The sequence below is a fragment of the Eucyclogobius newberryi genome, unplaced genomic scaffold (genome assembly GCF_026437365.1).
Source record: "Eucyclogobius newberryi isolate DKJ021-1_F unplaced genomic scaffold, fEucNew1.0.hap1 SCAF_6, whole genome shotgun sequence".
Taxonomy (NCBI): Eukaryota; Metazoa; Chordata; class Actinopteri; order Gobiiformes; family Gobiidae; genus Eucyclogobius; species Eucyclogobius newberryi.
The window spans coordinates 10,533,007-10,546,610 of record NW_027316278.1 but is presented as its reverse complement, the minus strand read 5'-3'; the positions used below and the strand labels follow the sequence as shown (position 1 = coordinate 10,546,610).

Sequence of the window (13,604 nt, the reverse complement as noted above, 5' to 3'; positions counted from 1 at the left end):
CCTGCAGCAGCAGCAGCAGCAGCAGCAGCAGCAGCAGCAGCAGCAGCAGCAGCAGCAGCAGCAGCAGCAGCAGCAGCAGCAGCAGCAGCAGCAGCAGCAGCAGCAGCAGCAGCAGCAGCAGCAGCAGCAGCAGCAGCAGCAGCAGCAGCAGCAGCAGCAGCAGCAGCAGCAGCAGCAGCAGCAGCAGCACTGCACTCACGTTTGATGTGCTTCTAATGTATCTTTTCTTGTCCAGGTCTTAATGTTGTACATGTCTGTGTTTTGTGTGAAAAGCCCTTGTAGGACAAGTGCTGGGATTAGCTCAGGCTGAAGCACGATGAGCTGCATCAGGCTGTGTTAGATCTGTCCCTTCTCAAATAAACCAAAAAATAATACTTTGGTGTAAAGTTTACAAATGAAGTTTCTTCTTCAGTTGGATAATTATGTCATTCAAATGATTTGATACGATATGAAACTGAATGTGAACAAATGTTTTTTAAGATGTGGCCCTCAGGAAGATGGCGAGTGAAGAAATAAACAAACTTCATAATTGCCTCACCCAGTTTGGGAATCAAACGTGGGACCTTCTTGCTGTGAGGTGCACTTAGCCACCCTATTTTAATACATGCACAAAATTATCATTATTTATTTCTACCGTTGGTTTGTATTTTACTCTAATGGATGGTCCAATGGATCCAAAAGTAATTTTCAATCTATGGAACTTTACTGCTCTGAGCTGATTAAGCCCTGCCCTCAGGGAGGAGCCTGCCTCTGTGGGAGTAAAGGTTTCAAAGGTCGTCATCTGGACATTTGGACTTCCATAACTAAAAACGTCTTAATTTCTATTAGAGCGTCCAAGTCTATTGTTTATTTTATTACAATGTTGTTGAGCAAGTTCTTTAATTCCATCAGTGGTGTTGACGAGCCTTGTGTGACTCTAAGCTTTGGAAGGGCATCTGGTATAAATAACTAAACCAAATGAACTTCAGGATCAGTGCAGAGGACCAGAGGCAGATGTTGTTGTGATCGCTCAGAAAGGAAAAGGCAAAAATGATGACTTTTTGAACACGCCTCCTAAACAAGTATAGCATTGTTGCCATAATGACCATTTCAGTGTCGCCGTGGCGCCAGAAACCCTCAATCGATTGACCACCCACTTTTCCATCTCACTTAAAAGCTGTAATATATCTGCGCCAGGCTTTGATTGAGGCGGGAGGGCATCTCCGCTCCTCTCCGTGTGTGTTTTTGGTAAGGCGACCGTCCCGGCACGTGTTGCACAGTGGCCCATACGCTCGGGGGGGGGGGGGAACATATGCCACTTTGGCCTACGGGACGGGCGAGGGAGGGAGGGGAGGGGGGGGCATCTGGCGTGTGTGAGGTCACGGGGTCTACAGCTGTGGAGAGCAGGGTGGTACACTGACAGAGATACCCCAAGAAGAGCGCGGCATTTGTAAGTGAGGAGCAAAGGTCCAGATGGCGCCTCGGAAGATGGAGAGGCAGGATGAAGATCAGAGAGACGGCAGAAGAGGAGCCGTATGTTCAAATGTCGAGCCGGGGGCCGTTTGATTTAGAGATTTATGGAAGTATTGAGGGATTACCTGGTTTACCGTGCGTGTACCTGAACAATAAAATACATGCCTATGTTTTTTTAAAGAAATAAAATGCTGTTTTTCTCATTTATTTGTGGTGTCGGTGTAATCCCTCATTCGTCCAGGCGTGTTCCATAGTAGAAAAAGCTTCAGTTGTAGTCATCTGGACTCAGTTTGAAAAAATATTTCAAACTGAGTCCAGATGACTACAACTGAAGCTTTTTCTACTATTTATTTGTGGTGAAACTGCCTCGTGTCCGTCAGACTCTCCCACCAGGCATCAACAATTATCAACATTTTAATCTACCATATTTTCCGGACTATAAGTCGCACCCTTTTTCATAGTTTTGGCCGGGGTGCGACTTTATACTTATATACTTATACTCCGGAGTGACTCATATGTGATATTATTTGTTATTTTCAAACTTGCAACAGCATTTCATACTCCAATGCAACTATTATGTTTTTTTCTTCTCTATTATGCATTTTTCGGCTGGTGCGACTTATACTCCGGTGCGACTTATAGTCTGGAAAATACGGTATTTTAATTTCTATCTCCGACACCAGTTTTTTTTATACAATTTTTTAGACCGTCGTAGTCTTCGCTACAAAAAACAACATATCACGAGGCCATAAATCATATTTGATTGATATGAATGTGGTGTTGTTTAATTTAGTGCTTGTACAATAAAGTATTTCAACAGTACACAATAGAGCTGGGCGATATATAATGATACAAAATACATAATCCTTCTGATGATATGCAATTTTGATTCATATTCTCAGAGTGGTTCAGTAATGATCTATTTAAATGACACATGATGACACTTTTTCCCACCCACTTCTCCTCTTGTTCTGCCTAAAAGTTGCTAATGACCTCAAACTGGAGGAAAAGTCCAGTGTTGTCCTCTTTAAGACCCTTGTTTTGTTTACAGTGTCGATACTTTCTATAATGAGTCATCAGTTCAGATACTAATTTCCAGTATTGATTATTATCTGATTTTTGACGCGTTTGACAACTCTCATAGTCGTTCAGTAAATCAATACATACTGTACTGTGTTTGACTGTTTCATTTGGATTGAACGTCATTATTTTCAGCTGTGGAACAATATTTTGTCCCATCCAACCAAATAATTGTATTTTTGTTTGCATTATACTTCTTTCAAGCAGAATTAGGGGACACTTAATTCCTGGGTCGACATAACATTCAGGGAAGAGTTGTAGCACAATTCTTTCCACAAAATGTATAATTATTTTTATTCAACTTGTTTTTTGTTTTACATTCAATCCCTTCACTATTATTTGAGTCCTTAAATTGTTGCATAATAATAAATAAATAAAATGTGATTGATTTAATTTTGATTACAATTTTAATTAAATAAAACAAATAATTATAATATAGCACTTTAATATAGCACAAAGATCCTTTTCATTTGAGAGACTGACACACAAACGTATGTATAAAGTAGGATAAAGTTATTGGAAGGCAGTTTTAAAAATATGCATTGAGTGGCTGAGTCTGGTTTTGTTGTTAGTTTGTTCAAACCTTTTCACCTTTTTCTTATATTTCCAGGATTCTTTTCTGATGCTATTCTGGTCCTGGACACCGATCCAAACGACAGCATGGGTGAGTCCTCATCCTCCACTTCTCAAACTTCTGGACGCAGCACACTTTAAGGTCAAATCAACCAGACAGCCCCATCTAGTGGCCATGGTTGTAGTAGTCTCAGTTACAACATGGCCTTCAGTTTTCATATCAACCCACAAGAGGGCGCTCTGAACCTGTCGTAACCTGAGCACTGGTCTCTAAAAGCTGTGGTTTGTGTGAAGTTTATCATTAAATCCTCCAGGGAAATGCAATAACTGTTCAAAATGACATGTTCGTTATGGTATTGGGTGTTAGTCATTTGCTCATATTAGAACTTTAACACGATTGTAGCATGTGCAAAAACATTTGTTATCCCACAGTACTACTACTACTACTACTTTGTTTTAGTGCAGCGTCTTGGCTCTAAAGGTTTGTTCGAAAGGTTCAGAGCACGGCGCCGAAATGCCACAAATGCCAGGCAGGAAACGGGCAGCAAAAGGCCACGGGGTGAGTCAGCGGTCCAATGTTAAGGTCCAGGTTCAGGCGAAGTTCAGCCGGCACTGCCCCGTGTGTGTGTGTGTGTGTGTGTGTGCGCGCTGACGTCCAGGTGGCACCGTGAGGGGTCAGCGGGTCGCGCGCAGTTCACAGAGCGCCGACCCCACCGTGACTCCGCCGCGACCCGAGTGTGTACGGGCCCGTCCCATTCAGCGTAAAACCAAAGGAAGAAGAACTATTATAAACCCCGCTCTGGTTCAATAGGTGCCATTGTTGCCGATCGGGTTGTAAACTTGACGAGGCGGGTTCGCTATAGCCGCCTCGGGCCCCCTTCTCCTGTCCTCCTCCTTTCTCCTGTCCTCCTCCTTTCTCCCGTCCTCCTCCCTTTCCCCTTCTTCTTCTCCTTTCCTTCGAGCAGGATGCCCCTGATCGGTGCACGTCCCGGGCAGGGGTGACGCGGAGGTCAAGGGGGGCCGAGGCCGCTCTCCCCTGGCTTGTAAACGCCGTGACAGGGCTGGGAATTGAGAGACCCCCATTCAGTGACCAAAAAGCCCAGGGTCAGGAGGCCAAATAGCTGAGTTAGCAACAGCTGTTTTCGACACTAGCCCCTCGCAGCTAAACTCTGAAATTTAAAATAATCCCCAATTAATTTTGTCCTTGACCTGGCAGCGGCCGTGTTGTTGTTTAAGGCTAAACTTGGACGGTCCAAACCCCCCGCCCCGCCCCGCCCGGTGGCAGCTGCAGTCGGCAGTTTATTGGGCATTGATCTGCCGTTTCGGAGGGTTATAAACGGTGCGAGGAGTGTATCCCAGCGCAGATGTAGCCGTTTCGACAGTGCTAGTAAAGTTTAGCCAGTCTATAAAAATGCTCACTTAATCAGACGTACGCGCTCTCAAACCGATTGGACAGTTTGACGCTATAACCTGAATGTTTTTCGGGTTATTTTCCCCACTAGCGCCTTCATGCGACTCGCAACAACGAAGTATTAAGTGCAAACCTGATGACAACGCAGCGTTTTGGTGTTTTGCCGTGCGGCTCTCCCCCCGTGACCCGCAACCTCCTCCTCCCCCTGGTTTTAGTGCGGCTGTCAGCTGACCAATGCGTCATGCGTCGATTTATCCAGGTCCCATTGACCAACCTCTGTTTTCGTGGTTAATCATTCACAGCTGTTGAACCCAAACAAGGGTCTTCTCGCTCTTTTACTTTTTGACCCCGATTGGTTACACAACTGCACTGTTCTTCTCGACGCCTTGACGGTGCTCGGTGTCGGGTGATTGTCTGCGAACTGTAGAATTGTCAGTGTTTTGTTGTCGTTTGTTGCATGTTCTGGACTCTTGTACTAAATCTGGTTTATATTTAAATACAGTCAACCAAGTTTTGATTGAAAAGTCACATATTGGCGGCAAAACCACAGATTGACCCACGTTTTGCTGGTGCTCTAGTCATTTTTTGGGTGGATATAAAGGATATAAAGGATATTTATATTCACAACAGCAGAACAGAGACGGCAGGAAGTGAGATATCTTGAAATGTAGCTGCGAATTGTGTAAATACATTGTTGTTTTCTGTTAAAATGTTTGTAATTGTTGCATGTTCTGGACTGTTGTACTAAATCTGGTTTATATTTAAATACAGTCAACCAAGTTTTGATTGAAAAGGCACATATTGGCTCCAAAACGATATATTTACCCACATTTTATTGGCGCTCTAGTAAGTTTTTTGCATGGATATTAAAGGATTTATATTCACAACAGCAGAACAGAGACGACAGGAAGTGAGATATATTGAAATACAGCTGCGAATTGTGTAAATACACTGTAGTTTTCTGTTTAAATGTTTGTAATTGTGTGCTCTTGTGCTCTTGTCTGTGCACTTTGGGAACAGATACAGAGTGAAACCCTCTCTTCATCGACTAATTGCCGCACAGAGCATGTCATAGTCTATTACAGCCCTACAACACGCTCCACTCTCTCTTTGCTTCGCTCTCTGCAGCTGCACTACCCCCGGTCCGTCCATGAGGGGGCAGCGTCCTCTCACCCGCGCCCTCTCCCTGTCCCATGGCCCTTTTTCCCACGTGCCACCTGGACTCTCTGAACTCCCTTCTCCCATATGGAACTACTTGGCCGCGGCGCATGCCTTTCCTTTGTCCTCACGTAACGGGGCCGAGTCCTCGCCGCGTCCACAAGTCACTCCCGAGCTAGTTTCACTTTCTGCGCGTGTGTGACGAGCGTATCACATCTCCTTTCTCTGTTCCCCTCGGAAAGTGGGTTCTGAAAAAGTTTCCCAAGCTCACACACACGCACACACACACGGGAATTGAAACCGACTGGCCACTTTATTAGATACACCTGTCGTAACGCTTTCAAAGGCGATGTGTTTAGAGCCGAGATCGGTCAAGAAAGCAGATCTGACGACAAGGAATCGAGGGCCGCAGCCATTCATTGACTAACCGTGACTGTTAGAGAATGAAAAATAGCCGTGTTATCATAAATCTTCATCTGGGCTATATTCAAACTCTAAAACGCGTACGAAAAGACCTTTTATAACGAAGATGATAGCATTATTAAATCAAAATGTCCAAAAAATAAGAAACTATTTCTGATTTGAATGAATAATGCTCTATTTGTAAATGTTCTCGCTACTTAGAAGCTTTCAGTCACCATATTTCAGACTGTGTTTGGTTAAAAAAGTATTGAAAAAGTCACGATGTTCAATAGAAATAATTGTTTGACCTATTGAAAAACACGTCTACAAGAATAATCCATAACTTGCAGCTCAGATAGGTATTGAAATGTGAATAATTTCCTTTTTTTTTTTGTAAAAACGCCACATCTCCATTTTCACATAGCCAGTGCTAAGGATGATCTAAACTGGATCTTTGTCCAGCTAAAGCCTTGTCGAGGGTTTATCCACTGATGCATGATAACATTGTGTCTTTTGGCAAGACTCGTCACAGAAACATCATTAAAACACTCGCGCCATCTTTTAAAATGTGTTTATTCCACAATCGTGCATGAGATTCTTGCATAAACAGTTCATTTCTAGCTCTGTCTGATGATACCTCAGCAGTCAGCGTGACGTAAAGACAGAAGCGTTGACGAGTGAGTGAGTGAGTGGGCAAGAACGACGAGTAAAGAAGGCGCCTACTCTCTCACGTTGTCTTAATATTTCAGATCCTGGGGGAAAACAATGGCGTGTTTCAGAGCCTCTTCCTCTCCCGACCTCTTTGCTTTCCTATCGTTTCTTAATAATGTATGGTTAGCCTAGATTTGTAGTTATTATTTCCAGCCCCCCCCCCCCCCTCCCGTCCTGCCCTCCTTTTAGCTTTAGATGCGGCGCGTGCTCGGCGTTCCCGGACTTGGGGTCAGCGGGCAAAGTCTTATCAGGTCGCGGTGAAGTGGGTCATGGCGTTCCCAGTGTCAGGGCCCATAACTCCACTGTGGGATGACAAACTCCCCGGGCGTAAACAGGCAGCCGCTCCAGCCAAGTGCGTGCGGAGGAGATAAAACGCAAGTGGGTTTTTAGTAAAAGCAACTTTATCTGGTTCTGTTGCAAATCACTGTTCTTGGCCTCAGGTGAATTGGGTTAAATTATGCTAACTTTTCACTATTTACTAACTTATGTCGGTGTAAAACTGACCTGGGACTGAGATAAAAGTCATGTACATAAAGATCGTTTGGTCAGTCAAACATTGTATGAATGCAACTTAAAAAAAATATAAAAAAAATGGTATTAACACGAAATCTTTGGCCTTCTCTGTTCGAATATGTGGCTCTTGATGAGAAAAGGTTTGGACATCATCGGGTTGAAATACCGTATTTTCCGGACTATAAGTCGCACCTTTTTTCATAGTTTTGGCCGGAGTGCAACTTATATTATATTTATACTTATTTACTTATACTTATACTCCGGAGCGACTTATATGTGATATTATTTATTATTTTCACATTTGCAACTGCATTTCATACTCCAGTACGACTTATATATGTTTTTTTTCTTCTCCATTATGCATTATTTGGCTGGTGCGACTTATACTCGGTATAATACGGTATTACACCAAATCGACTCAACAGGAAAGGGAATGTATTGTTTGCCAATATTAACTAAATATTTACGGTTACTATATATTGAGATTTTTTTTATTAACTAGGTACTGGCACTTCAAATCAGAACATTTTATCACATTTTTCAATTTAATAATGCAAATATTACAAAAATGTAAGTAAAATAAATGTACTTCCTGTCTCCTACTGTTAAGTGTTTAAATACTTACAATAATCTGTGCAGCCAATATAAGATCTCATTTCGCCATCTTGAATATTAAGCTTGGATATTCAGTCTTTTATTGTTGATATTTACTACAAAAGAGTACTTATAGGCATGTTTATATTCATTACTATTATCGTATTACTTCCGGTCGTGTTAGATGTTCATAATAATCTCGTACAAGTCGAGTCTTTGCGTTGTTGACTGACATAATGACCTTCTCAACGAAATAAGTCCGTCTTGTTTGCTCTAAAGAACAAAGTCGTTCTGCATACTCGTCTTGGATTATCGCGCACAAGCGGTTTAAAAGGTCAACAAAGGCGTTCAGGGTCATGCAGGGCGTGTCTCTTCGCTTGTCTGTCACCACTTTGAACTGACGCTGGACAAAACAAATTCTTACAAACTATGCACGCATCTTGTGTTCAAACTACTAACTTTTTTACAGCTTTACATTGATCTTGATTGACTTAACGCACATCTTCAAAGTAATTATGTTGACAAAATACTCCCCAAAGTCACACAAAGTTACTGAGGGACAAATATGAGAGATGTCTAAACGTTTCTGTGAAGTTTTGTCTTCACTTGGTTCAGTTTCTTTTTCAACTGATGTAAAATGGAAAAAAAATTCCAATGCTGAAAAGTACATTTTTGAACTTGAACATTTTGGTGTTCTTGGTTTAGACTTTAAAATGATGCTATTGGCCCAAACACATGGCAACTGACAAATCAGAATTACTTTTATTACTCCCCAAGGAAAGGCTGGGCAATAATCCTCATTTCTTTTCTCACATTGATTGATCTCGATTGTCTTTCCAAAAAGTAAAGATTGCTTGTACTGATTTCTTTTATATAAACTACAGATGTTTATTGTACTACACAGACTTGTAATGAGTGCCTTTCAACACAAATAATACTCAAATTTCTCCCTCCAAAGTCTTAACTTCTCAAAACCACATTGTTGTTTTTCACGAACAGAGGATTGTCTGTCTCTTGATTCCAAAAAACACAGACAACAGACAATTTCACATGAGTCGATCTGTCAAACTTTTGATTTATTGCACGGCCCCATCCCAAGGTGAATTCATTTTCATTACAAACATGCAACCGACCAGCAGAGAAAAGATAAAGATCAAATTGAATGTATATATATCTATAAATCTGTCCTTTTTTACCATCTAAACTCTCAGTAAATAGTAAATAGTGCTTATGAGTATCAGCTGGGACGGTCTGTATTGGACAATCCCTACAAAATACTCATAATCTTCATTCAAGAGCTCTCATACATTATATTCAGTTGACAGGCATGTAAAAAATGTTTAAAAAAAAAATATACATCCGCAAAGTGAGATTAATGTCCAAATTGAGAAGACCTTAAATATGTCTCTGTGGCGTGTTCCCTGAGTAAACACACATGTCGGTTTAGTCTTGTCTGTGAGCGGGTCGAGCGGCGGCGGCTGACCCAGCACACAACCCTTTTAACTCTAAATAAAAGTACAAAACACAAGCTTTTTTCACTCCTAAGTCCTGGCTGGAAAACTTCACTGCGTGTTTGAAACTTCCCAGCATGTTAACATAACCTTAACCGGGCAATTACAGGCCGATCATTGCCATATGTCCATATCTCCTCCAATTACAGTCTGTTAAAGGGGTTTGAGGTTGATTAGCTTTCCAAGAACGGCGGGCACAGATTGTTCGCCCGTGTTCTGTCGAGTCAGACTCATTAAACTCCAAAGTAAGTAGATCGTTTTACTTAAGTACATGTTTTATACATTCAAACAATAGTAGAAGTAGATGTAATTGTAGTATTAGATGATTCCCGTGTGTTTGGTCAAGTCAGATGCATTTAACTGGAATGAGAAAAAGGCTGGATTACCAATTAGCAGTGGTTGTGGTCGGAGAAGTAGGAGTTGTTGAAGAGTTAATTTGCAAATATCAGTTTTGAAAATGTGCCACCAAGTTGATGCTATCTTTAACTAACAGTAGTTGAGGGGATTTGTGCGAGAAAGGAAGGAATACGATTTTAATTGCCCTAAAATCGATTTGGCTTTTGAAAAACACTGCTGGACAAAGACTAAATTATTAGCCTTCCACAACATTTGTTTTTGCAAATATACTCTTCACATGGTAATTAAAGTAGGGGTGTTTTTAGTCATAATGATGGTTACAAGGCTTGCACGCAGGGTAGTAGTTATAGTATTGGTTGTAGTTGTAGTAGCAGTTGTAGTAGCCACTAATAGTTTTCATGGTAGCCAGATTACCAGCAGAGGTATAAATTGTAATTGTACTCGTCTAATTTGAATAATATAATTGCGCTGGCTACTTTTACCTACTAAGATTTAAATAAAACCGTTTTGGAAGTCGTTTTTTTCCTGGCGCACACATTTGGATTAATCGTCCTCAAGTTTCACTGCTATAAACCATAAACCTGCAGTCTATTTGGGTAAACGGGGACTGTCCCGTAATTGCAACATAAAACACCAGAAGTCCAACGCCCACATCCCTCGATAGCTTCCCTCTGGCCCTGGAATTTTTGGAATAACAGAAGTTTGCGGCGGCGCGGTCGGCTCTCGGAAAGTTCGGGAATAGTAGGTCATCGCCAACGTTGGACGCGCACACGACGGCGGCGCTGCGGAGCCACGGCGGGGCAGATTTTCCAGCCCGTTTGACACATTCGTTCGCAGCCGACGAGTTTAGAGTCAAGTCAAGTGGAAAAGCTCGAACAAACACCATCCCGAATATGGTTTTTGTAGGTCATACGGAAGAGTAATGGAATAATGCGGGATACGCGAGAAGTTGAACATCTGCGTCGCAGCGAGGGGCCCCGAGGCTGAGCTCTCACCTGTTCATGTTACTGTCGACAAAAGTACGCTCTCATGTGCAATATGTCATCGTCTTTGGTGTAGTGTTGGTCGTGGAAGAGAGTTCGTCATGAGAGAAGTTGAATTATCTTATTAAGAGATGCATCTATTGATTTGGTTCTGGCAATATCGAAATTGCCTGAGTATCGGCTCTCATCTAGAATAATGTCTTCGCGATTTCCTCTTTGAATCGATGTAATGAGACCGTTTGCTGGTTGTTTGCTCAGACTGGCTCATAATGTCGTACTTTTTATCGATACTTTTATTGTTTTTGTAGTTCCTTCTAGATTAAATGACGGTAACATAACTTATCTTTAGGTTTTGAGGAAATGAATGCCGTTTTCAGTTTCTGCATCGTGTCGTCTTTCGGTTTGGAGTTTCTGCAGATACTTGAAACCAAAGTAGCTTTATTGGAGCTGTAGAAAGCTGGATCTCTACTTTACGATGTCGCCCGGTTTACTGATAATCTTCAAAATGATGACGGCGTATCTTTTCTAACGTTTGATTTCGTTTTCAGGACTTGATAAGTGAATTTGTACCGTTACAGTTGCATTTTAAGTGTCTCAAACCTTATTTAAGACTTATCCCCCTGAAAATCATCTTCAGATCCCCATGTTGAGAACTGCAGTAGACCCCCAACGTTACAACGATTACCTTTGATTGCACTCGACCTCAGTCCAACGGCAGTCCTCCTCTTGGCCTCGCGCTCCCCCCCCCCTCGTGCTCTCAAAGATCTTTGGGGGGTTTGAACCGCAGTCTGCATTCATTGATCAGTGAGTTGTTCAGAAGTAAACCCACCGACAGCAATGAATGTTTATTGCAGCCTGAGATATGAGAGTTCCTGAGGGGAGGTGCTCTTGTGCGGGACAGCTGAGCCAGGGAGCGAGATGGGGGCTCAGGTGCAGGACGGACCCGGGACCCAGGATCCAGGATCACGCTCCAGAAACCAGATTGTCCCATGTTAGAGGTCCCATGCTGTGGCCACTCATGCGGACGCTCGAGGTGTCCCCCCGGGGTACAGTCAACGGTCGATGGTTTAGGTCTGAGCTCAAACTCACCGACAGCGTTGAATGTTCACCGAAGTCACCACATACGAGCAATTATTGTAGACGCGCAATCATAAAAAACATGTTGTTGTGTAGTATTTAAAATCGTGTCATGGTAAAGACAAAAAAAGACAACATTTCTTAAAACAATATTACAATTTCCACTTGATCTCAATATGAAACACGCTAACGACTGCTCGAAGTTCACAGGTCACATTTCCCAGTCCTCCTACACATATTCCAGAGTCTAACCAATAGGAGGACTGGCTGGGGAATGTGTGTATTTGACTGTAGAGCTGCATTAAATGGAAAGTAAATCACACATAATTTCGTCAGATGGAAAATTGCTACATGGCCACAACAAATGTCATTTTGTTGCGAGGGATATTTGATGTTTCGACACGGCGCCGGCGATTGAAAAGCAGAAAGACTCGAAGATGTTGAGGTTCTCTTTGTTGTTCGAGGAGGACAGATGGAATATGAAATCGGTACATCAGAAGGGACGGCGCACGTTAGATGTTGCGGAAAAGGAGGTCAGAGCGAGTACAGTCGAGCGATGTGGGAAGAGGGTTGAAGAAAGTCTGTTACGGACCGAAAATCCGATCCACTCATTAAGTTATTCCTAATTCTTATCTTTTTTTTTTCCAAGAATGAAAATGTAAATCTATCATTGTTACTCGCCGGGTCCCTTTTTCAGACAAATCATCGGCTGCCAGTCATCGTCCAGACCAGGTCACATGAGTTTTCTGCAGGAAAAAAATTGGAAAACCCATCTGTCCCTTTACTAGCTGGTCTCCGTCCAAACCCTATATAAAATGTCTGTAGTTAAAATTGAAACAGTTTTATATCCGCTATGATGTCAGCTCTGTTTTATAAGTCCACTTGAGCTGTCAGCAGATGGTATAAGAATGCTAGCTGTGCCACGCTAAGGCAGCTTTAGCTCCATCCGTCCAGCAGTAGAGAGCTTAAGTCATCACCCCCTGGGACAAGGCGAGGGTCTCCAGAGTGGAAAATATGAACGGTTGGATTTATGTTGAATTAGCTTCATTTAAGTCATGTTATAAAGCCAATTACGTATCCTGGTAGTATACGGAAAGGGGACATATTATGTAGAATTAAATTGTATTGACGTCTAATCGAGTAAAAACATTATCATAGGAGTTGTGTTTTATTGATTCTTACTTGTTTCAGTAATCATATGTTTAATGGAAAATGAATGGATTTTGGATAATTCCGACATCATTATTATTTGTATTTGTATTTTATCTGCATTATTATTTTTTGCCTGGCTTGGGACTAGCTGTATGATGTTCAGACTTTGCTAAGATGTCCACTTTAGTTCTATATAACTCCTTCAAAACACCTACATTTGACTTTGAACACCAATAGTTACACAAGAGACAGTATACTGTAAATGGCTGCCCAAAACTAGCATTCAGTCCACTTGTTTTTCCTGTTTTTTCCTCCCAATATATCCTTTCCTTGTCGTCATTCTTCCTCCAAATCCATCTTCAGCATGACTCCTTTCCCACCTCCTCCTTCCTCTTCCTTCAGCCCTGCAGACACAAGAAGGAGAGAGAGAGAGAACAAAGTCAGAATTGACATGAATAAAAACGCTATGTCTTCGAGGGGCGAGAAGTGAGCGGGGTTGATCACAGAGCAACCCCGTGCCCCCCTAAGCTTTAACACCACGCACTGCGGTATATCGAGCTAGTTAGGCAGACGGCGGTTCCTTTTACCCCGCAATGAACCTCTGCTCGAGCTCGGGGAGTGCGCCTTCCT

At 42.3% G+C, this 13,604-nt stretch overlaps 1 protein-coding gene across 1 annotated transcript in view; it reads left to right on the top strand.

The window, feature by feature from the left end:
* nr6a1a (nuclear receptor subfamily 6, group A, member 1a) overlaps window positions 1-13,604 on the top strand; it is a 107,150-nt gene that overhangs the window by 20,386 nt on the left and 73,160 nt on the right. The window contains exon 2 of the mRNA XM_072433676.1: window positions 3,143-3,196. Coding sequence (XP_072289777.1) covers window positions 3,143-3,196 — 54 coding nt within the window. The remainder of the gene's footprint in view (window positions 1-3,142; window positions 3,197-13,604) is intronic.